Source organism: Bacidia gigantensis (assembly GCF_019456465.1).
Source record: "Bacidia gigantensis strain McMullin 20006 chromosome Unknown contig_156, whole genome shotgun sequence".
Taxonomy (NCBI): domain Eukaryota; kingdom Fungi; phylum Ascomycota; class Lecanoromycetes; order Lecanorales; family Ramalinaceae; genus Bacidia; species Bacidia gigantensis.
The window spans coordinates 1,711,297-1,731,932 of record NW_025408594.1 but is presented as its reverse complement, the minus strand read 5'-3'; the positions used below and the strand labels follow the sequence as shown (position 1 = coordinate 1,731,932).

General features: G+C 51.8%; 5 protein-coding genes across 5 annotated transcripts; 2 read left to right on the top strand and 3 right to left on the bottom strand.

Annotated features, from left to right (window-relative positions):
* Positions 1-7,487: 7,487 nt before the first annotated feature.
* KY384_002818 (uncharacterized protein) lies at positions 7,488-8,069 on the bottom strand (the record flags this gene model as incomplete). The annotated part of the gene is made up of 1 exon (XM_044811340.1): positions 7,488-8,069. The coding sequence occupies one exon, from the start codon at positions 8,067-8,069 to the stop codon at positions 7,488-7,490; it is 582 nt and encodes a 193-aa protein (XP_044672223.1).
* Positions 8,070-8,977: 908 nt separating this feature from the next.
* KY384_002817 (uncharacterized protein) lies at positions 8,978-10,676 on the top strand (the record flags this gene model as incomplete). The annotated part of the gene is made up of 3 exons (XM_044811339.1): positions 8,978-9,053; positions 9,107-9,206; positions 9,254-10,676. The coding sequence occupies 3 exons, from the start codon at positions 8,978-8,980 to the stop codon at positions 10,674-10,676; spliced, it is 1,599 nt and encodes a 532-aa protein (XP_044672222.1).
* Positions 10,677-13,088: 2,412 nt separating this feature from the next.
* On the bottom strand, positions 13,089-14,432 carry KY384_002816 (uncharacterized protein; the record flags this gene model as incomplete). The annotated part of the gene is made up of 2 exons (XM_044811338.1): positions 13,089-13,522; positions 13,661-14,432. 2 exons carry the CDS (start codon positions 14,430-14,432, stop codon positions 13,089-13,091), a joined length of 1,206 nt encoding a protein of 401 aa, XP_044672221.1.
* Positions 14,433-14,913: 481 nt separating this feature from the next.
* KY384_002815 (uncharacterized protein) lies at positions 14,914-15,480 on the top strand (the record flags this gene model as incomplete). Its single annotated transcript, XM_044811337.1, has 1 exon — positions 14,914-15,480. The coding sequence occupies one exon, from the start codon at positions 14,914-14,916 to the stop codon at positions 15,478-15,480; it is 567 nt and encodes a 188-aa protein (XP_044672220.1).
* Positions 15,481-18,337: 2,857 nt separating this feature from the next.
* Positions 18,338-20,298, bottom strand: KY384_002814 (uncharacterized protein; the record flags this gene model as incomplete). The annotated part of the gene is made up of 2 exons (XM_044811336.1): positions 18,338-19,086; positions 19,248-20,298. 2 exons carry the CDS (start codon positions 20,296-20,298, stop codon positions 18,338-18,340), a joined length of 1,800 nt encoding a protein of 599 aa, XP_044672219.1.
* Positions 20,299-20,636: the final 338 nt, after the last annotated feature.

Sequence of the window (20,636 nt, the reverse complement as noted above, 5' to 3'; positions counted from 1 at the left end):
CTTGATTCAATGAAATGTTGAGCTGCACAGCAACACGCCACTTCGTTCTTTGCACCACTCGCATCACCCGCCGCCTTGTCATCAACACAACCCAATCTAAGCAACCCTCAATAGAAAGACCATTTCAGCATGACCGTCGTACCGGGCTCAGAGGATCTCAACAACACAGATGTCTACTTGACAAGCAAGCATTCATACTCTCGGCAACCTAGCTGTAGAGGATCGGGATGGACATGATATAGCGCGAATTCACTACCTTCACCTGACAACTATCGCATAAGGGGGCCGGGGAAGGCAGAGTCTGGATGAGATAGTTATGACGCCGAGTCAGGGGGTGAGGAGGAGTGTGGTGGATTAAGAGTCAGGGTGTGGGATTTGTGGTCTTCTGCACATGAAATACATAACCCATCTTCATTCATGACTACTTCTCCTCACCAATTGTCGCGTGTATATGGGGACGTTCCGGTGTGCAAAATATAACAGGACTTCGCTCGCCTGAGCTTATGTGTCTTTGGTTCTCCGACAGAGATACAAGTCCTTGGGAAATTGTGGATGGACTGGTACACCATTACAGCTAACGCGTCAATCCTAAAGCCATCCCTCTTCTGGAAAGACAGTCTTCTCCGGCCTAGACGAATGATCCTTTTGTGCCAATGGGTTTTTACGTTGGTGAAAATGCAGAGTTAGGGTCGAGTCAACGAAATCACTTATAAACTGATCGCAGAAAATCTCAGCTCGAACATACGTTCACAAGGTTTCTTCTTTCCCCTAATCGTATGGACTAGCAAATGTACTTATCACCCGCGCCCGAGACAGTGACATCCGAATGACTTTACCTTCAAAAGAGCGACTTTCCTTATACACGAAAGACACACGTGCTCGTCAGAGCCCTGTCTGGCGGTTCATATAGCGGCGCACTGCATCTCACCCGTCACCTGCAGCCATATTTCCACTCTCATCAGTAGAGTCTGAACATCTCCCCCCCCCTCTCCCTCCCCTTCCCCTCTCTCCTTCCAGAGTTATCACGGAACAGTAAGAAACATCGAGGAAAGCCAACACAACTTCTCTGCATACCAACCACACTCTGCGCTCAAACCCTTCCTCTAACCCACAAAGATCCACCATACTTTCCAGTCTGCTTCAAGATATACGAAAACCTCTCCAGCCATGTGACAAACGCGTACTCTTCAAGCGCTTCCCTCATCATCGCCCGCCAAGGGACATAAGCTGGCTTGATCCCGATGATAATCAATGCCCCCCACCCGCTTCTAAGACCCAGTTGCTGTGGTCTTCTGACCAGTTCCGGGCCGCTCATACCCCTCTCTCCCCACCCCATGATCGCGAAGCCAAGAGCGCAGGGAGCGGACTGAGATCTTCGAAACGCCCCTAGGGGTAATAAGATACACTGCAGTGAGTCAACACCCTCATTTCCTAGATGTAGTCGAATCACGCTGCCAATCTCCCATATTCACAAGGAATAGCCATCAAGGGGCACTGAGTACAGCTCTTCTCTGGGGAGGGAAGCCCATGCTGAGATGTTCCAGACTATGAACAAGAGCGTCGTCAACGTCCCCTCGGCCGCTTCTTGGGCTTTTCCCATTCAATCAACGAAACAGCTAAAACCTTGTTTTGGCTGATTTCTCAACGGCGCTCGCTGCCCTCCTTCACTCCAAGTCGCTGACTCTGCCAATGCCCCGAGTGGCGCCTTCAACGCTCCTTCATCTTCATCTTCATCTTCTCCACGAATAGGACGGACAGCGTTGCATCTTGACTAGGAATGGCGCGAGATGATCAGGTCGGAAGTATGCTGAGAGCGTGGCCGAGCTCTGTGTTGAGACAGCGGCTATTGTTTGTGGTTTATATATATTTAGATAGTTCTCAAGTCGAGACCTGAGGAAGATGATATTCTCGGCAAGAAGTTTGAGGTGCCAGTTCGTACGTTCGCATTGTCCTTGGCGTCTAGACTTTTTAGTGAATGGTGGGTATGGGCTTTCTGTAGCCTCTCCAATATGACACAGCCAGATCCTGCATATTCGAAAGATTGACTGATCGGTGAGAAGTTGTTGCGTTTTCAATCGTTTCTGCAAGCTGGAAATCCAAAAAGGGATGCAATAATGGGGCAACGCAGCCACATTCCTATATACTGAGACCGATATCGCGTCGCCAATCCCACGTCATTCCATTCGCAGACAAAGCCTTTCGAGTTATACAGAATTCTCTTCTCGTTGCACTTGCACTCGACCGCGTTCTTCGCGAACCGCCTTCTAGCAGCGATAATGCGGGGTTTTTGGGTCAATTGGGACAGGTCCAGTTCATAGATCAGGCCGTTGTATTGTCCTCCATAAGGATTAGCTCTGTTGTCTGATTACTGTACGTCCTCTTTGAAAGCATGCCTGCTCGCTGTCGCTTCACCTCCATCGATATCTGCGTTCAAATTCGCGTTGACTCTCATCGCTTCGGGCTTACGCTCTTTCCGATTGATCACATTTGCCTGGCGTTGTATGATGCAGCCGGCGCTTGATAGACAATTGAAGTGCCCAAATCGGTTATATCGGTAGCTGAAGCAGCGTCGCGGAATCACTCCAAGCTTGTCAAGGTTCAATACTACCAAAACGAGGCCCGTGTCTTCTGCATAGACTTGAACCCACTTTCCTCGTTCTGGAACGATCTCCCATCGGTAAGCTGAGTGTCAATTTCGTGGAATCGATTAACATCGTCTCCAATTGGGGTAACTTGGTTGTTTATAGGAGGATTCGAAAGTCTCTGAAAGAGTTTCGAACTTGAGCCGATCAATCTCTTGTCTGGCCTTGCCAAGTGCCCTTCTATCTTTTCTCCAGAACCCCCCTATGATTCGTCTTTTAGGGAGAAGTTCGTGTGGACAAGACCGACACAGGAGAAAACCCCTAATGTGGGCCGACGTGGCTATTGTAATGGAAGGAATAGCAGGTGAGAATTGAAAGACAACGCCACCAATCAAGAAGGTATTTATAAGTCAGGCGGACCAATAGGACCCATCATGAATGTCTGGTAGAGATGGCTACCGTTGGCGGTCAGGGCGTGCGCTCATTTCGTTTTGAGCAAATGTGGAGACCCAGGATGCGGGGATCGTTGTTGTCGGCATGGGGCCGGAAGGATTGGGCATATTGTCAGAGGGACTGTACTCGTAATAGAAACAGCCACCGCTGTTCTCACTTGGTCGCCGCTGCACTAGTAGCCGCCACAGCACATTGATCGGCTGTTGTTCAAGCCGTCAGACCAGAGACCACATCCAGCCTTTCTCTGCCACCAGTTGTCTTCCCTCGCCAACAGCGACTGGAACGCCTGTGAGATGTCGTGTTTCCAGCTCTCTCAGCAATATGTGTAAGAGATATGCGAGATTTTTATGGCCTTGGTCAGGACCGATATGAGAAGAGATTGGGAGTTATAGATCACCATAGGATTTGGTGCCGTAACTCGCTTTCGTCGGCCTCAAATCAGAGACTTTTATCTTATTGTGAAGAGCGTTTGAGATGGTCGAATCAGAGGCCAGAATTGGTCGATCGACGGTGAATCGCTAAAAGCAATTTTCTCAAGCACGATTCCGGAACAAGGCTACGGGGCTCGTGATGCCTGTTCTCATGTTGCGACCCCGGTCCGTGTCTCCGTTGGTCTATCAATCACGTCTTTAGTCTTGCAGAGAGCATCGTCCATGAACACTGTTTCCTTTATTTGGGAGCTGCAAAGGATATAAGCCCGCATACGGCTCCGTTTCACCACTCGGCTCCATTTCCCTTGACTATTCTCCTTTTCCGCCTTCCTTGCTTCGGCCAATCTGCTCCGGTAGCCTGACCCACAAGTCTGCTGAACATCAAGCGCCTGATCCGTGCTTACGTCGAAGTGTATGTATTTCACTCATCAATTTCAATGCGATACACGTCGCTGATGCTGACGAAGTGGCCTTGGTCTCTAGTGAGAGCCTAGGGCCATCGACCCGGGGTCTTTGGCGGCTTTCCCCTAAGCTTGGTATTGGATCGGTCTTTCTAAGCCAACGTGAGGCATGCTCGCTTCCGTACTTTGCAGACATGGGTCTCCAGGGCCCTGTGACCAGTAAGACAGCGCAGGTCGACCGTAATTTATATATATTTAGAGGGTGGCGTTGTCATCAGTAAAGCTACCCCAACATCGAGCGTGAGAAGACCCGAGCAATGACACTTTCTGCAAATTGTTTGCTGAGACCGTAAAAGAACTGTCATTCATGATTGCTGAAGTCCGATTGAATGCTCAACGTCAGCAGGGTCCGGTTTTCCTCCGTCTTCTTCATTACGATGGCGCTAGACTCCGCGTCGTCGAAGTAATAGTCCATCATGGACAGACAGCTTGAAAGTGTCCTCAGCTCTGCGAGTCAGAAGACTTAATCCATTGAAGATGTAGAAACCTTTGTTTGTCATAACTCTGTACAGCTTATTCATGAAAGTTAGCTGTACATGATGGTCGAAGCATGTCCCATACTTGGCTTAGTACACATGTCGTATATCTGTTGAATCAGGTCTCTTCCACAGTCCTGACTTTGTTGATCGGTTGATGGTAACCTATGATACTGTCTGCGCTGAAGGATTTTATGAACTTCAAAAGATATTCTGACATCTTCGACCTTGTTAGTTGATCCATACGTTGATAGTTGATGTAGACTTGAGAGTGGCCATACTGGGTGATCGCCCAGTGATTATATTTATATAGTTCGAGCCCCTTTGAGGCGATGCAATATCGATGAGCCTTATACTTGACGCGAGACGGCACAGATGTCATCCCAGAGACGTTTTGTTCGCAAGTATGGCCAAATTGCAGAATCGTCGCTGCTGGTTGGCGTGAAATGCGAAACCCGATACAAAGGTTTTTCTGCACGACCAAAGGCATCGGGCTTCTGATCCGCCTCTTGCAGCCCTTTTTGCACCCAAACCGCCTTTCCAACGGATACTTATAGATAATCGCGTCTCCAAATTGGCCTCTAGTTAAGGAAGCCCCTTGACCACGGGTCGTTTCACTTCTAGTTGGGCCGGGAGGAGGAGGCTGGTGCGGAGGAGGTCAGCGAGGCGGGTGGTGTTGTCAGCCTGCGGCCACATCCCGACTCTCTGGATCCGTACTCTTCATTGCATCCTCCCTCTCGCAGGACGGAGATGCGGTTGGACATGGTAGATGGCTGATGAGTTGACAGGGAGCCGTCGATATGGACACGTGTCTGTGCCGATGTGTTCATAGCCGTTCTATCAAGTGTGCTCTTTGTGTCGACACTTGGACACGTATCCGTATGAATGCTTGAAGTGCTTTCGTCCCAGAAAATTAGACTGCTCATCAACACTCGTGCTATCAAGATCCGCGCGAGAAGAACAAATCGAGATTTGCCGTGATGGTAAAATGTTGACGTACGAGGAAATCGTCTGACGTGACATTGTATGTCATCCTTGGAACAGTGTACGCACTTTTTAGAGTTTCTCGTGACGATGCAGTGCCGCTGTTTGTTGATACATAGTAAGCACCGATGTATCTCTTTCGTCCAGAACGTCCTCGCCTGTCTTGTTGATGGCGGAGGCTCTAAAGGTGCTTCCTGGTTGGGAGACCGGGGGCTCTCCACAAGGACCACGTAGACGTCTGGCTTGTTTTGCTTTGGGCCCATCAGCTGACGGAATCGTTTTACTCCGTCGATCTCATCATTAGAAGTTTTCTGGGCAGCTGAGTCATTACTCGAGGATGAACACGACACCACAACGTGATGCCCAATGAGCGTACATGCCGGCACCTCGACCCCACGCTCGGCCCATTCAGCATGGCTAGCGACTCCATTCTGCTCTCACACTTTCTTTCCGGCTTATTTTTGCCTCCTGGCCGGCGACTTGAGACCTGGTCGGTGTCGTAGATGCTCAGCCTCAAAGATGCATGTCTGAAGTGCCATGGAGACCCTTAAATTGCAAATCGAGGCAAGATATGGCCGCAGCATATGGACCGTACAGCCTCGCATCATACACCAGTATATGAACATGATGATAAACGGAGAACACCACAAGACTATGGCTAGAATCAGTAGCCATTGGAACAACGGCTTGTCGCAAAACGTTTGCATCCCCCACGTTCGACCTTTTGGTTTTCTTGGAAAGGCTCTGGGTCTCTCTCGACCAAGGGTCCTCTGACTTGGTGATCGAGGTGCCTGGTGCCGTAGTGATGGCGAGGAAATTTCTGCACGAGACACAGTCTCCTCACGATCATCCAATCTGTTTGATTGAGAAATCGTGACTTGGAAATAGTCAAGACTTGCAGCTGTCTCTTCATGGGTGTCTCCATGTCGAGGCCCAGTGGGGGAGGCTTCGGTTGAAAGAATCTGACAAGTCTCCGAGCGCGATGGCCACGACCAGAAAGGTCCTGAGAGGGTTCATTGACCAGAAATCCATGAACCGATGCAATATCTGCCGCGGGCATTTTCTGCTTTGTATTGATCCTAGCAGAACAGGTGGACCGTCATCTGGACCTTCCTTCGACGAGCCGTGTACGGCGAGCACATCACGAGAAGCCTATACTTCTAGCAAGTCAAAAGCCAGACGAGCCATGAGCCTGAATTATATATATATTTAGAGATCTTGACAGGCAAGTTACTGATACTGTATGAAGATGGAAGATGGAGGACAGATGTCTACGGATATTGTAAGAAAGAAGAAATAGAGAGGAGAGGAGGGCAGCTTCTATACCTGGGCAGGGTTCACACTCTAAGGTGAATATGGGTGTCTTATCAAAGCCGCCACTTGTCTCAAGGGTCACGCAGAACTCAACGTGTTGGTGCGTGAAACAGCGTGAATTGAACGTGTGCAGATATTTCACTGTCAAGCAGCTAGCCTCAGGCGACATGGCCTGGAACACATAGACATTCTTGACGTAAAGTCTTGAAAAGCGAACATTCACACATGCGGTGCCTGACTCACGCAGGGCCATTGTGATTTGCCACGGAGCGCTTCACTCGTGGTGGGACACCTATGTGTAATGCTCAAGGAATGTGCTCAACCATTGTGTCTGACAGCAGCTTGCTCTGGCTACTAAAGGGGGTCCTTTCAAAGGATAAGTTAATTTGCACACGAAGAATACTCCCGTCACATGTATAATTTGAGCTTTGAATTCACGTAATACGACATGTATAGGTCGACTAAGATGATTAGACACGTTCAGTAAACAGGACCGCCAGATCATCAAAGGAGACGCAGACCCTAACACATGTGTATAGACTTCTGTAACAGCGTCGAAAGCACACAAATACACTTCTCCCCAGCCTTACATACTCAGCCCACCTTGAAATGTGAGTCATCTCGACGCAATTCATCTGCGGCTTGAATTTCCACATCTTGCAGTCATTGCTATAGCACTTAGGCCCGTATGAGCACCAGCCGTGGCGCCTGAAACGGAATTTGTCTCGTGAGTGTCTGGTGTGGTGAGCGTGTTTGCAGTCCGCCACGTCGCATAGCAGGTCTTTGCTACATCTCTCGAGGATTGGACCGGGTGCGTGTGTTGCGTTGAGGCTTGCAGAAGCGATCGGGGCCGGTGGTACTGGGGCTGGTAATTTTGGTCTGTCCTGGAGCATTGGATCTTTGGGTTTGAGGAGCTTCGTTCGGCGGATTTTGGCGCTTTCGACCACTAAAGCTGTCATCGTCACGTCGAAGCTTGTACGTTGTGATGAACACATCTTCCCTTAGACTTTTAGGTGGATCGCCTCGCTGTTCCTGTTCCGCTTTCCGTTTCACGTATTCCGCTTGTTCCTTGATAGCCTCATCTCTCTCGAGTTGGGGAGTTACGCTTGAAAACGTGATCCATTTTTGCGTTGCGGACATAGGCTGTTTTGACGGCGTGTTGGAGGATGGGTTTGCTTCAGAGACGTCTGTTGTCTCTGTCAAGGTAGCATTCTGAATTTCTAAGGCTTTTTGGTCCTCGGCATTTTCGACAGCTAACTTTACGATGCGGTTGATCACGAGGTCTGTTGATCCTGTGCAGAGCATCAATGCTGTGTTGTCACTGCCATAGTTTGCAGTGCGGGCTTGCGGAACATGGGTGATGGGCATAATAATCGTCACGTTGGGAATCGCCAAACGCGGAGGACCAGAGTCGGATTGGTGCACGGGCGCGTATAAGCCTTCTCAAGAAGGCTGGTCAGGAGACTCAGTATATATATTTATATAAGAGCAAGGAACACTGGTTGTGGCAACCGTTATGCTGCTCACAACTAGGGACCCCTACATGGCGGCCAAAGGTATCATTACATTCGTAATGGCTATAACGTATTGCTCAGTCTTTATAAAGGGTTTCGGTGAGGAGCCATGACGAAGAGTGCTTAAATGGTGAAAGGTTTTCGACACGTCTCACATGAATGTGTTCGACAAAGCAAGTGTGAGACATGGAAAAAATGTACCGTTGAATAGAAAGAATATTCACGTGTCAGGCTCACTTCATCAGGCCATTCACTTATTGCAACAGGGTGGCAACATGATGGCGTTGTCCTCTGTGTCGTCGTTGGTTCTTGACACGGAGGTTGAGGATCATCTGACTCCTGGCATTCAGCACTTCACCATGCACCTTTATTAAAGGAAACCCTGCAGGAGTATGACGAGGCTATCGTGGATGTTGTAGATTAGCTCTGCAGTGAAGAATTGATGGAACGGTCTGAGCATGGTGGCATTCACACCATGCTACGACGAACCCAGGATATCGACTTCCCCGCTGGGCTGGAAAAATGAGTGAATCAAGTTTTGTTCCTAGATGAGCGCTGTAGCGCCCTGCAACTGTGATATCTGTACAGCGCGTGATGTTTTTAGCTTTTGCTTTGCTAGCCAAAGGGTGGTCTTGGTTTGCGAGGAAGAAAATATTCATGAGCATTGGACTGACATGATTGTTTTAAAGCGGCGACAAAAAACGAGCGGGATCTTTCCGCCCTTCCACCAGAAAGTTTTTTCCAGCATCTTGATATCGCGCAATGCCTGCCTCCAAGGTGCGAAAGCCTAAGACTTGGGCGGAAGAGCTTGCAGATCTAGAGGATCCTGCGCCTAGAGGTTCATCTTACTCTCTGACTTCTCTCAATCAAGCCACGCTCACACTTTCGCAGACTTTGATCCAGAAGAGCATGACCCGGCCGTAACGTTTTCAGCAGAGAGCGATGACGGTAGTGATGGAGACAATGCAAGAGCACATTATGAGAAGCAAGAGTACATCATACGAAACCTAATATTTTATCACAGCTGAAAGGGGACAGGCAGAGCGCCCTGCGCAAATCGGAGAAAATCGATCTCGGCCCAAAGTACACAGGTGTGAGTGTGGGCAGGGACGACTTCGGTCTTGGTGATGCAAGCGATGCTTCTGAAGATTCGGGGACCGGTGATGGAGATGAGCTTTCGGGAGACGAAGCCTCTTACAATGGCCTCGACGCTCCTGGCAATGCCGCTCAGGCCAATAGGAATGGCAGGTCTCAGATCAACGAAGAGCCTGACAGCGGATCAGACGTGGACGCAGAGGAAGAAATGAATGACATCGACTTTGAGTCCGAAAGCGAGGAAGATGACATGAATACTGGCGACGATGAAAGCGCAGGAACCTCCCCTCCTTCCTCCCCGTCCTCCGACCGCGCTGCGATCCGCAAAATGATGGCCCAAGAGCAGACAGTCGTTGCCTCCAGCCTAGCAAAAGCAGCTCAATCCGATGTCAACAAAGGCCGTGCTTTGAAACGCCAGCGACAGACCTTCAATTCGCTCCTGAACATGCGCATCAAGCTCCAAAAAGCTCTCATATCTACCAACTCCCTGCCTCCACCTTCCTCTGACCAAGAAATACCCCCCGATCACACAGCCGCTATTGAAGCCGCAGAAACCGCAGCCATTCACCTCTGGACCTCTCTCAACACCCTCCGTTCCTCCCTCCACCCCTCCTCCTCAACCTCCAAAAAGCGCCCTCTCAGCGCAACGACTACCACATCCTCATCAGCCCTCTGGTCCTCAATGCAAGACCACGAAAAACACTCCACCCCCCTCCGGCGCGCCACATTGGCAAAATGGTCCGAGAAAACCGCCCCGATACCCACCATCTCTCGTGGCAGCAAGTTCTCCCAAGCACCCACCCAACAACCACTCATGAGCATGCTAGACCAACAACTCTCCGGCTCGAATCTAGACCGCCACATCGCACGCACAAGAGTCGCGCGGAGTTGTGCGCCCGTACAAGCTGCCCGACAAGCCGAAAAAGGTCGGAGTCGGCGTGTAGACGAACAAGAGGAAGAGCGCACCGCCATCTACGACGACGCAGATTTCTACACCCTCCTCCTCCGCGAGCTCGTGGATCAGCGCATGGGCGAGCAGAGCAACACGCACACCGGTACTGGTGCTAGTGGTACGATCAAGATACCGAGTCAGCGGGACTTGAGGGCGAAGAAAACAGTGGACACCAAAGCGAGTAAGGGGCGGAAGATGCGGTATAATGTGCACGAGAAGCTGTTGAATTTCATGGCGCCGGAGGATCTGGGGGTATGGGGGGAGCGGCAGAGGAGGGAGTTGTTTGCGGGGTTGTTGGGGCAGAAAGCACGGGTCGATATGATGGCTGAGGAGGAGGGAGATGGGGACGAGATGGATGTGGATAGTGCCGAGGAGGAACAGGAAGGAGAGGGTGGTTTGAGGCTGTTTGGGTGATAGGGTAGAAAGAGCTGTGACGTCGTTCACCGTCTCTAGATACAAACGAACGGGAACATCCATCGACTTGCGTTGTCAGTACGAGGAAGGACTTGGGAAATCAGCTTCATATATTCATCACTTCAATATATACCTCGACATCCACCTCCCTCCCCACACTCCCCTCACCCAAATCTTCTAAACCCCACCACCCCCCTTCCGCCCTCATCTCCTCACTAACCCTCGGCAACCGTTCCTCCCTCGCCACCAGTCTCTGCGGCAAATCCGGCAAGGTCTTATTCCACCTCGCCTGCTCCGGCACCACATTCCCACCCGACCCAACCCGCTCCACCTCCTCCAACCCCTCCACACCCTCCACACTCGGCCGTCCAAACAGCCGTCCCCTAGGCTACCCCGTCAAATTACTAGTCTTATACCTCTCAATATCGATTTCTTCCACGACATCCCTGACGGGGGGCAACCGATCCCCTCTCCCCCTTTTTCCCCTTCCCCCCAATCACACCCCCGTACCCTCCACCACTCCTCCCCTCACCCCCTCCCCCATACGGCCCACCAACCCTCCCCCCTCCGTAAAGCCCCTATGCGCCAGATTCATCAACTGATTGAGCACAGCAAACTCCAACTTCAACTTAACCGCATAGATAAGCGCCTTAACACTCGTCTCAGCGACATAATCATTGCGATACTCGAGCGCGACCAAGACGGCGTCCATAGCGACACAAGCGACATTGGCCGTAACGAGCAGGCGCATAACGGCGCGGGTTTTCGTGTGGGACGTCGAGCGCAGCAGGCGCAGCGTGCAGATGATGTAGATGGTGGAGATGAGGGCTTCTTGCAGGGTGAAGAGGGGGAGTTGGATGCGTTCCATGATTGCGAGGCGGGGTTTGTAGGGGTTCGGTTGGTGGGAGTGGGGCGGGGGGAGTTGGTGCCGATTGTGAGGGCGATGGTGGGGATGTGCATGCAGAGGCCGTTTGTGATGATGAGGGCGAGGATGGAGCGGAGGAGGATCGGGCGGCGGGTTATGAGGTGCAGGCGCGAGTAGAGGACTATGGATTGGCCGGTTACCATTGAGACCCAGCCTGTGAAGGGAAGGTGAAGGTTAGCTTGGTGGGCTTGGGCTTGGGCTTGGGGTGCTGGGTAGTGGAGTGGTTAGGAGTCGTACCGATTTCAACGATGATGAGGAAGAGAACGTTGGGGGTTGTTGTCAGGTATTTCAGCGTCCAGCCGATGGCGTGGAGGACGCAGCCCCAGGCGCTGATGAGGATGGAGTAGAAGTAGAGACCTGACCATCGTCGGAAGGTGTAGAAGACGAGGTATGTGAGTTCGAGGCAGAGGACCCAGGCAACGCAGGAAGCACCGATTAAGATGCAGAAATCGACTGAGCTTGAGAGGAGACTGCCATCGTTGGCGCCTTTCTTAAGCTCATCTTTCCGCATTGCGCCCTCGTTAAAGGCTACGAGTGGTGCAGGTCGACGGCATCAAGCAGGAAGATGTGGATATACCAAGAGAGGGCCAGATACTTCTTGGATACTGGCAAAAACAGTTCAGGCTCAAGCTGGGACGCCATCACGATATGCTTCGCTTAGCGCACAATTGCTTCATCCCCGGCAGCTTCTCCTGCCTTGTGGTACCATGAAACTTCCCGCCACCGTCTCAATGAGGAATTCCGTAGCCATCATGGCTGGTGGGAGACACCCGAACAGCGGTTCAGTGATCTGTCTGCACGTCAATGATGCCAGCTAGCTCGGTAAGTGACCAATGATGGTGAGACAGCATGCTTCTCTAATCTTCCCCGCCCAAAAGCCCAGGCCGTTGCGAAATCAGTGCCAGTATGGACATGGATGTGTGACGTGGGAGGTGTGTGCCATAAGGCATGAAGGGTACTGTCCCGCGATCGACGGTAGGCTAACACGCCTACTGTACCATCTGTGAAGGCATGCGAGCGCTGTCATGCAGCAGAATGTTCTGAAAGGGGAATTCCATGACAATGTGAGGCATGTTTCAGAAGAAGCGCTCAGTTGATGCAGCGGTGGAATGATTGCTGATTAGCTGCTGCTTGCATATGGGACGCCTCTTCTTGTAAATTCTCCTCTTTCACCCCTTCATAAGCTTTCGAAGCTAGACGACCAAACGTAAGTGGAGAAATCCCAGAAGCAAAAAGTGACCAAATTGCGTACAGGCGCGCCAATATGATTTTGATATCATCGAACGGCATGTAGCGTGCATTAGTGTGCTGCAAACGGGGCGACGCACAAGGAACCCGCCTTTAGCAGTAAGGTTATTGTGCACGGTGAGGTGCCATCGAGATGTTACTGCTCATGACGAAGGTTCATGAAGTACCAAAAGGAAGATTTGTTGTGGTGGAATTCCCCCAAGAGTACTCGTGCCCCCGGCCCGGCTTTACTGACGGTGCTAAATTATGTTATCGCTCTCTGTGTCTGCATCACTTAAGCTATCCTCTATCATAGTCTTCCAATCTTCAGGTGGTCCAATGAGGCTGTCGTTCATCAAACTTTCGGGGAGGAGCTGGCTGTCTGTCACTCGATCCTCGGCATTCCATTCGTACTGGCGCTGAACGTCTTCTGCATAAGGACGATTAGCTGCAGGTGAAGACATGGGTGGTGGCACCGAGGGTTGGGATGACGGTATGTTTTGCAAAGAATTCTTGAGGTAAGGTTGCGTCCCTGCAACGGTGGTTGCCTGCGACGAGGGTACCAATATTTTAGGCTCCGGCTCAGGACAAGAAAGATGGTCGGACCCGAATGGGGATTTTATAGCCTGAATTGGCGACCTTCCGTTGTGCTCGCTAGATGGATTTGAGGAGGCAGTATGCAGGGAGGATGCAGCTGGTTGCGTTGAGCCAAGCTGCGGTTTGTAAGTATGCCAGTCATTCTCATATTGTGTCTCTGTTAGGACGCCTAGAGGCATAGGAGCCTGCATGGAGCGTCGAAAGTCGTCTAGACTTTGGTGAGAGGCCCGTTGACCCTCTGTCGGGAAGATGTCCTTCTCTTCACCTTGGCTGAAGCTATCCGCGATCATAAGTAGAGTAGACTTATCTTCTGATGCTTGATCGAACGCGAGATAACTTGAGGTCTTTGACGGTGAGGCCGGATGTTTGCGTGGTCTAAAGTCTTCAACTCTATCTTCGTTAGAGCACTGCACAAGTTGTATACTATCGGGCGCAATATCCGTATGCTTCATATCTTCAACGTCATGATTTGAAATAGTCCTTTCGATCCTCTTCAACGGGCTATCTCCATACTCATTTTCCAGACTGTCTGGTATTTCCCCACCTTTCTTGTGCGTCCATGCTTTGGCTGAGATTGGTGATTGCATAATCATGATGTTGTTAGATATATCTTTCAGCGGAGATCTTGAAGTGTTTCTCGCAGTCTTTTGACTCCGTGTAGATAAAGGCGTACCAACTGACGATTGGGACGATGGTATGATGGTCTTTTTGCGGCGTTTTGGCGTGGTGATTGGTGGCGGCATCTCTTTCGTACAAGGCACAGCTGTCGGTTCTATAGCTTCTTTTTTGACATTCATGGTGTCTTTCGAGTCCTTTCTGGCAGGTGCTGACGCAGCAGCTTTTTTCTGCGCACTTCTTGTGACCCTCCGTACTGGCGTTTCCTCCGGACTGATCTTCCGCCGCTTAGATCTTCTTGCAGGCTCTTCGTAGGGCTCATTGCCGTCATGGTCGTATTCCATATCTTCTTGTACGCTTTCGGGATGGTAGATGGCATGGAAAGGGTTCATTTGAGTAATCGTTTGTTGCCTCTTGCTTGGAGCAGACCATGACAGGCAAGACGGTCGTATTATTTGCTTCTGGGTGAGGAAGGTGATTTGTCGGGAATCAGGCGTAGTGTTCAGGGCTTTTCGTGGCTTACGGCCACTACTCCCGCGATCAGGCATCTCTTAATTGCAATCCTTTCCGTAGGAATGACACAAGTTGTTGAAGACTGAAGAACGCGAGACGCGTCAAGTCTTGGCAGACGTCATCTCGACCTCGCTGCCCTTTCATGACTCTAAATTGCTTCATCCCAACTTTCACCAGCTAATTCTTGATCGCATTGCATCGCACTTGCTTAAGTCTTGCCATTTTGCTTTGCTCCTGGTACGGTGACTTTGCGGCTTTTAAATGAGTCATGTTGAGTGACAAAACGGATATATGCACACCAATTCGGCGGTCACCTAACATAGGTTCGTGACCACGATGTGAAGTCCATCGACAGACGAGATGGTTCGTCGCAGAGGACGGCAGGCTGGTCGGCTCGCCGCGTCATCAGAAGTCCCAAATGTATACCGGGAAATGCTTGCCGAAGCTTCTGTATCACCAACCCGTAGTGATCAAGATGGCCGTTCCGTCAAAAAACGGCGTGTCGCCGGTCGAGTTGTTGCTACCGTGAATAACACAGTTGTGAATGACGAGACAAAGATAGAGGATATCAAGCCTCAAGAATCGAACGATTCTGACTTGGAAGACCAATTTGAAGATGTAGACTTGGCGCGACAAACATTCGTCCGAAGTGAATCCGAAGACTCGGCAGACAGCGACACTAATTGGGAGGAGGTCGATGATGAGGAGAAGAATCAAGCGCTGCCAGAGAAAGACGGACCTCAAGCTCTCAACTTGACACTTGAGGCTAGTGGGAGACCTGAAAGGCCGAAACGAAAGACAGTTGGCGCGACTGAAAAGAAATTACGGCTTGAGATTCACAAGATGTATCTATGCAGTTTATTCGCTCACCTGCACCTTCGCAACCATTGGTGTAATGATGACGACGTCCACGCAAGTAATCGCTAAGATTGCATTGCACTGAAAAATGCTGATACTGATCAGAGTGTACTTCTTCAGATTCTTCCACGGAAGGCTCTTTCCTATCTAAATGATGACACTACAGCGACTCAATTCCAGCGATCGAGATCTTTCATGGACGGGCTTGAGCAAGCCAGTGAAGCATTCCGAGGCCGGTTCAGGATCACAGCGAGAGGCTTGGCCAGACCTTCTTGGTCTGACCCCGATGCATTGCCGAATGTAGGCTACAGTCCTTTTGCCAGTGGTATCAAGATATGTGCTGATACCGTTGAGCTGACAGCTACATATACCTGACGATATTGGCCTCCCGATGGAAAAAGCAGATTTTGACGATGCAGCCAAGGCGGTGGAGGGATCTCGCGACCTTGGTGCTCAGTTGTTCTGTGCGTTGTTGCGAGCCACGGGCATAGATGCTAGACTTGTTTGCTCCCTGCAGCCATTACAGTTTCGAGCCGTTGAAAAGAAACAAACACCTCAGCGACAATACGCTACAATCATGCCTGACACGGCTAGCGTCCGAGGCAGCTCACCTGATACTGAAGATGGGAGTGTGAAAGCTCGAATGAAAGTACCAACGAAAAGTAGGTAGCCACGCAAGTCACTAGATAGTGTGAAAAGCTAAGACCATAAGGTACTCCCAAAAAGCCCATCCGCGAATCCAAATACCCAGTCTTCTGGGTCGAAGCCTTCAACACCGCCGTCCAGAAATGGATTCCCATCGACCCACTCGTAACACGCACGATTGCCAAACCCTCAAAACTGGAACCTCCAATCGGCGAGAGAGAGAACAACCTAACCTACGCAATCGCCTTCGAAGACGACGGCTCAGCTCGCGACGTAACCCGTCGCTACGTAAAAGCCTACAATGCCAAAACCCGCCTTGACCGCGTCGAATCGACCAAGGACGGAGAAAAGTGGTGGAAACGGGTGATGAAGCTGTTTAGACGAAAGCAACGACTCGACCGCGACCTCGTCGAAGACGCCGAACTAATTGCCAAAGAAGCCGCAGAACCCATGCCACGCAACGTGCAAGACTTCAAAACCCACCCATACTACGCCCTAGAGCGCCATCTACGTCGCCACGAAGTGATTCACCCGAAGCGCGAAGTTGGCAAAGTGGAGCCGCAGGCCGAGACGCTCTCGAACCCATCTACCGGCGCCGCGACGTCCTTCACGTGCAGAGCGCAGACAAGTGGTATCGGCAGGGCCGATGTATCAAAACTGGTGAGCAGCCACTCAAGCGCGTGGTTTCCCGTAAACGACGCGAGGTCTCCAACTTAGAAGACGATGACGAGGAAGTGGCGGCAGGGACGCCACTCTATGCCCACCACCAGACCACCTTGTACACTCCCGCCCCGGTAATTAATGGCAAAGTACACAAGAATGCGTATGGTAATCTCGACATCTACGTCGCCAGCATGATCCCCGCGGGCGGGGCGCACATCCAACACGCCTCCACCGTCCGCGTAGCCAAGCTCCTAGGCATCGATTTCGCGGAAGCGGTGGTGGGTTTCACATTCAAGGGACGGCATGGGACCGCAAACATTCTGGGGGCGGTGGTGGCCGCTGAGTGCGTCGATGCTGTCAAAGATGTCATTACCGTGCTAGAGGACGAGCGGGCGTTGCTTGAGCAGGAGAAGAAGAGTGCGGAGGCGTTGGCGATGTGGAAGCGTTTATTGGTGGGATGTAGGATCAGGGAGAGGATATCGGGGTACGCAATCGAGGGCGAGGGGGACCAGACTGATGAGGAGAGGGACGAGGACGAGGGGATGGTAGTGGAGGAAGGCGGGTTCATGCCAGACGCCGATGCTGGACCTGTTGCTGAACCTACCGCTAACCCAACCCATACCTCCCACAACAAGTCCGCGAACACCCCCACCAGTAACAACATCAGCTTGATACCAAACACCCGACCCCCACCCACGATCCCAGTAATCTTCGGCCCTCCCCTCCTCCCAGACCCTCAACCCTCAGCCTCCCGCCACGACACCCCTACCCCCACCCCAACCCCCAGTCCACCCCATGAAGAAGATCTCTTCGCCGAACCCCTCCCGCTCGACGATGGCGGCGGCGGTTTCCTCGCACCCAAAGACAGCGACACCGACGACACTGACGCCATACAAATCACCCATTCCCCTGCCCAACCCCTCACCCAACCCCCCTCACCAATCCCCTCTGCGCCTCCCATCCACCCCATCCACCCCACCCTATTGACAAGCACCAGCACTCACAAGCCCAGCAATCACGATGGAGACGATATCGATGACGCCGACGAAGAGAGTGGAGAAGAGCAAAGTGAGAAGGGCTCGCTCCTCTCGCAGGACCCAGATGACGAAGAAGAGGAGGTCGAGGATTTAGAGGGGGAGATGGAGGTTGTGGAGGAGGAGTATTGAGTGTTGATGTTCTTGAATAACGGGGGTTCGATGTAGGAGAGCTCAAGATCAAAGGAGAGGGGGGTGGGGGGATTTCTCCACCTGATGGACATGAAAACTCAAATAGTTGGTTGGTTATTCAAGCACGTCTGTCTGTAAGTAGAGGATCAAAGCTCAAAGCAATGGTGACTGGTGCTCCCGCGCTGTATCGCGCGCGAAAACAGAAGTGTTTGACGCAAAATATGCTAGGATAGGATAAGATGGGCATGAGATGGGGATGTCATTTCCTACAATACAGTACAGTACACCTACCAGTCGCACTTAGTATACCCAAGCGTAAATTCATAGCAGGCGGGAGTATGTCATGCCAGCATCCATCATCCATTCATGCATCTCTAGAAGCCTTACCAATTGCCCCCCTTACTCCTTGCCCTACTCCTCCAAAACTGACCATCAGAGAAATAACCCCCCGGCTAGCATGACTCCAGAGCTACTATCTCCTGAGGATCTCTCAGTCTAACCTCTCTCTCCTCTCTCCGCACCTTCTGACTTCTCACCCCTGTCCCTGTCCCTGTCCCTCTCCCTCTCTCTATCCCTCTCATCTTCCTTACCCCCTCCTCCTCCTCCACCTCCTCCACCACCACTCCCCCCTCCCCCCCCCCTCCACCTCCAAACCACGAACTAGTCCACCCCCCCAAACCCTTCGGAACCCTCGATTTCCTCCCCATGGGCTCATCCAGGCTAACCAACAACACCGGCTTGACCAAAACCTGCGGAGTTTCCCTTCCCCCCGCCCCTCCCCTCACCATCCCGGGACTAACCACAAACAACTCCTCACCAATCCTCCCATCCTCTCTCACGCTCAAATTACTGTCCATTTTTATGGGTTTGGAAGTCGCGTTGTCGACCATGCCGTAGTGCTGGATTTCGTTGCGGTGGACGGAGTAGGCGGCGTTGGGGGAGCGGGCGAAGGCGTGGGAGAAGAGGTTGTAGTCTGTTGTTGAGGTGCGGAGGGTGTTTGAGAGTTTGACGGTGGGGGCGAGGAGGCGGGCGTGGAGGTCGGAGGGGTCGATGGGGTGGGTGGGGGAGAGGATTGTAGAGAGCGCGGTGGAGAGGGTGGTAGCGAGGAGGTGGGATTGGTGGGTTTGTTCTGTGGCGAAGGCGGACATTTTTATTAGGCCACGGAGGGTTTCGGAGCGGTGGCGTCGGAGTGTAAGGGCGTCTGTTTTGGGGTCAGTGGGATCTATGTGGGCGAGGGAGGGGAGGGGAGGGGAGGGAAGTAGTGAGATGATATTTCGGTTGGACGAGGAGCGGAGGAAATAGGGGCGCGGGAATGGGATGTAGAGGATAGTGGACTGAGGGGAGATGGAGTGAGATTCTCACCTCGTTTCGGTTCCAGCTCTGACATGCCTTCCTCAATACCTTGTAAGAGAAGGGTGTTGTTCTCATCGAGACCGTAGACGAAGACTTTGGGGCTGAGGATCTCCACTAGGATCTTGGAGTGGATGAGATGTTGCATCAGTGATGGCAGACACTCGGGATGCTGCTTTGCGATCTTGTACAGTCGCTGAGGAAGATCATTCCGGAAATCTTGCGGTATCTCGCTGGGAGTCTTGAGGTTGTCGAACCAAGCTTCCAGTTTCTCCGGATCTTCGGTCTTCTCATCTACCCAGCCGGAGATCTGGCCTACGAGATTCGAGTACATTTCTGCTACCTCGCTGTCGCTGGCTTGTGGTGGCGGCTGTAGGCGGAGCAGATCATCTCGGCATTCTGTCAAGCTGGCGCTGAGATCGCGGATCTTGCGTTGCAGCTTGCGAGATTCTTCTTCGGCGGCTTCTTTCTCGCCGTTGGCATCTCTGGTTTGTTTGGTCAGGTAGGATAGGTGGGCATCGCGTTTCCGATATTCTTGCTGGAAGTAGGCGGCTTGCTCCTCCAGCATCTGGAAGTGCTCCATGTACTTGGAACGTTCTGTGTTGGTGAGCTTGCCTTTGCCGGAGGAAACAGCCTGGAGCTCCTTCTGGATGGCACTGTATGCCTCCATGAGCGAAGCATTCTGGCGCTTGATGTCTCGAAGCTCGAGTGATTGCTCTCGGACATCGCGGTTTGCGAGCTTGTACTCCCGCTTCAGCTCGCTGTATTTCTCTTTGAGATCATGATAGTCGTCTATTCTCTCCTCTACAGTCATTGCATCTATCCGTTGCCTTGACACTTCTACGTCGCGACTACTCGATTGCCTGTTGTTTGGCGACCCATCCAGAGACCTTCTCCTCGTTGGTAGAGATTTTGACAAATTTTCGGCATGAATTGGGGCTGGTTTCGTGAGTACCTGCGAGCTTCTCCTCAATGGCCTCATTTGCACTTCTTTCATTTCGCGTGCTTCGTCCATCTTGAATTTCGCATATCCCACGCCGTCCTCCAGACTCGATCTCTCCATGAAGGACGAAGGCACAACGCTTGGACTTCCAGCTTTCGATGCAGAAGTAGGTGACCCCCGCACTATGGCAGACTTAGCTGCACACAGCCTCAGCCTGCTGTCTGGTGTTCTCGTGCTGCCAATTGAAAGGCAACAATGCCTGTGGAAAAGGAAAGGTCGGAACGCGCAATCTGGCTGGCGGTCTGCCTGGGGGCTTGGCACTGGAGCTGCAGTTCACCCGCCAATAAGGCCGCTTGGACCCGCCCCTAGAGCACGCTTAAGACGCGCTCTTGCGCCCAAAGCGTCAGTGACTCTTAGGGCATAGCGGGGCAGGACAATTGCCCCTCACTACTTGAACT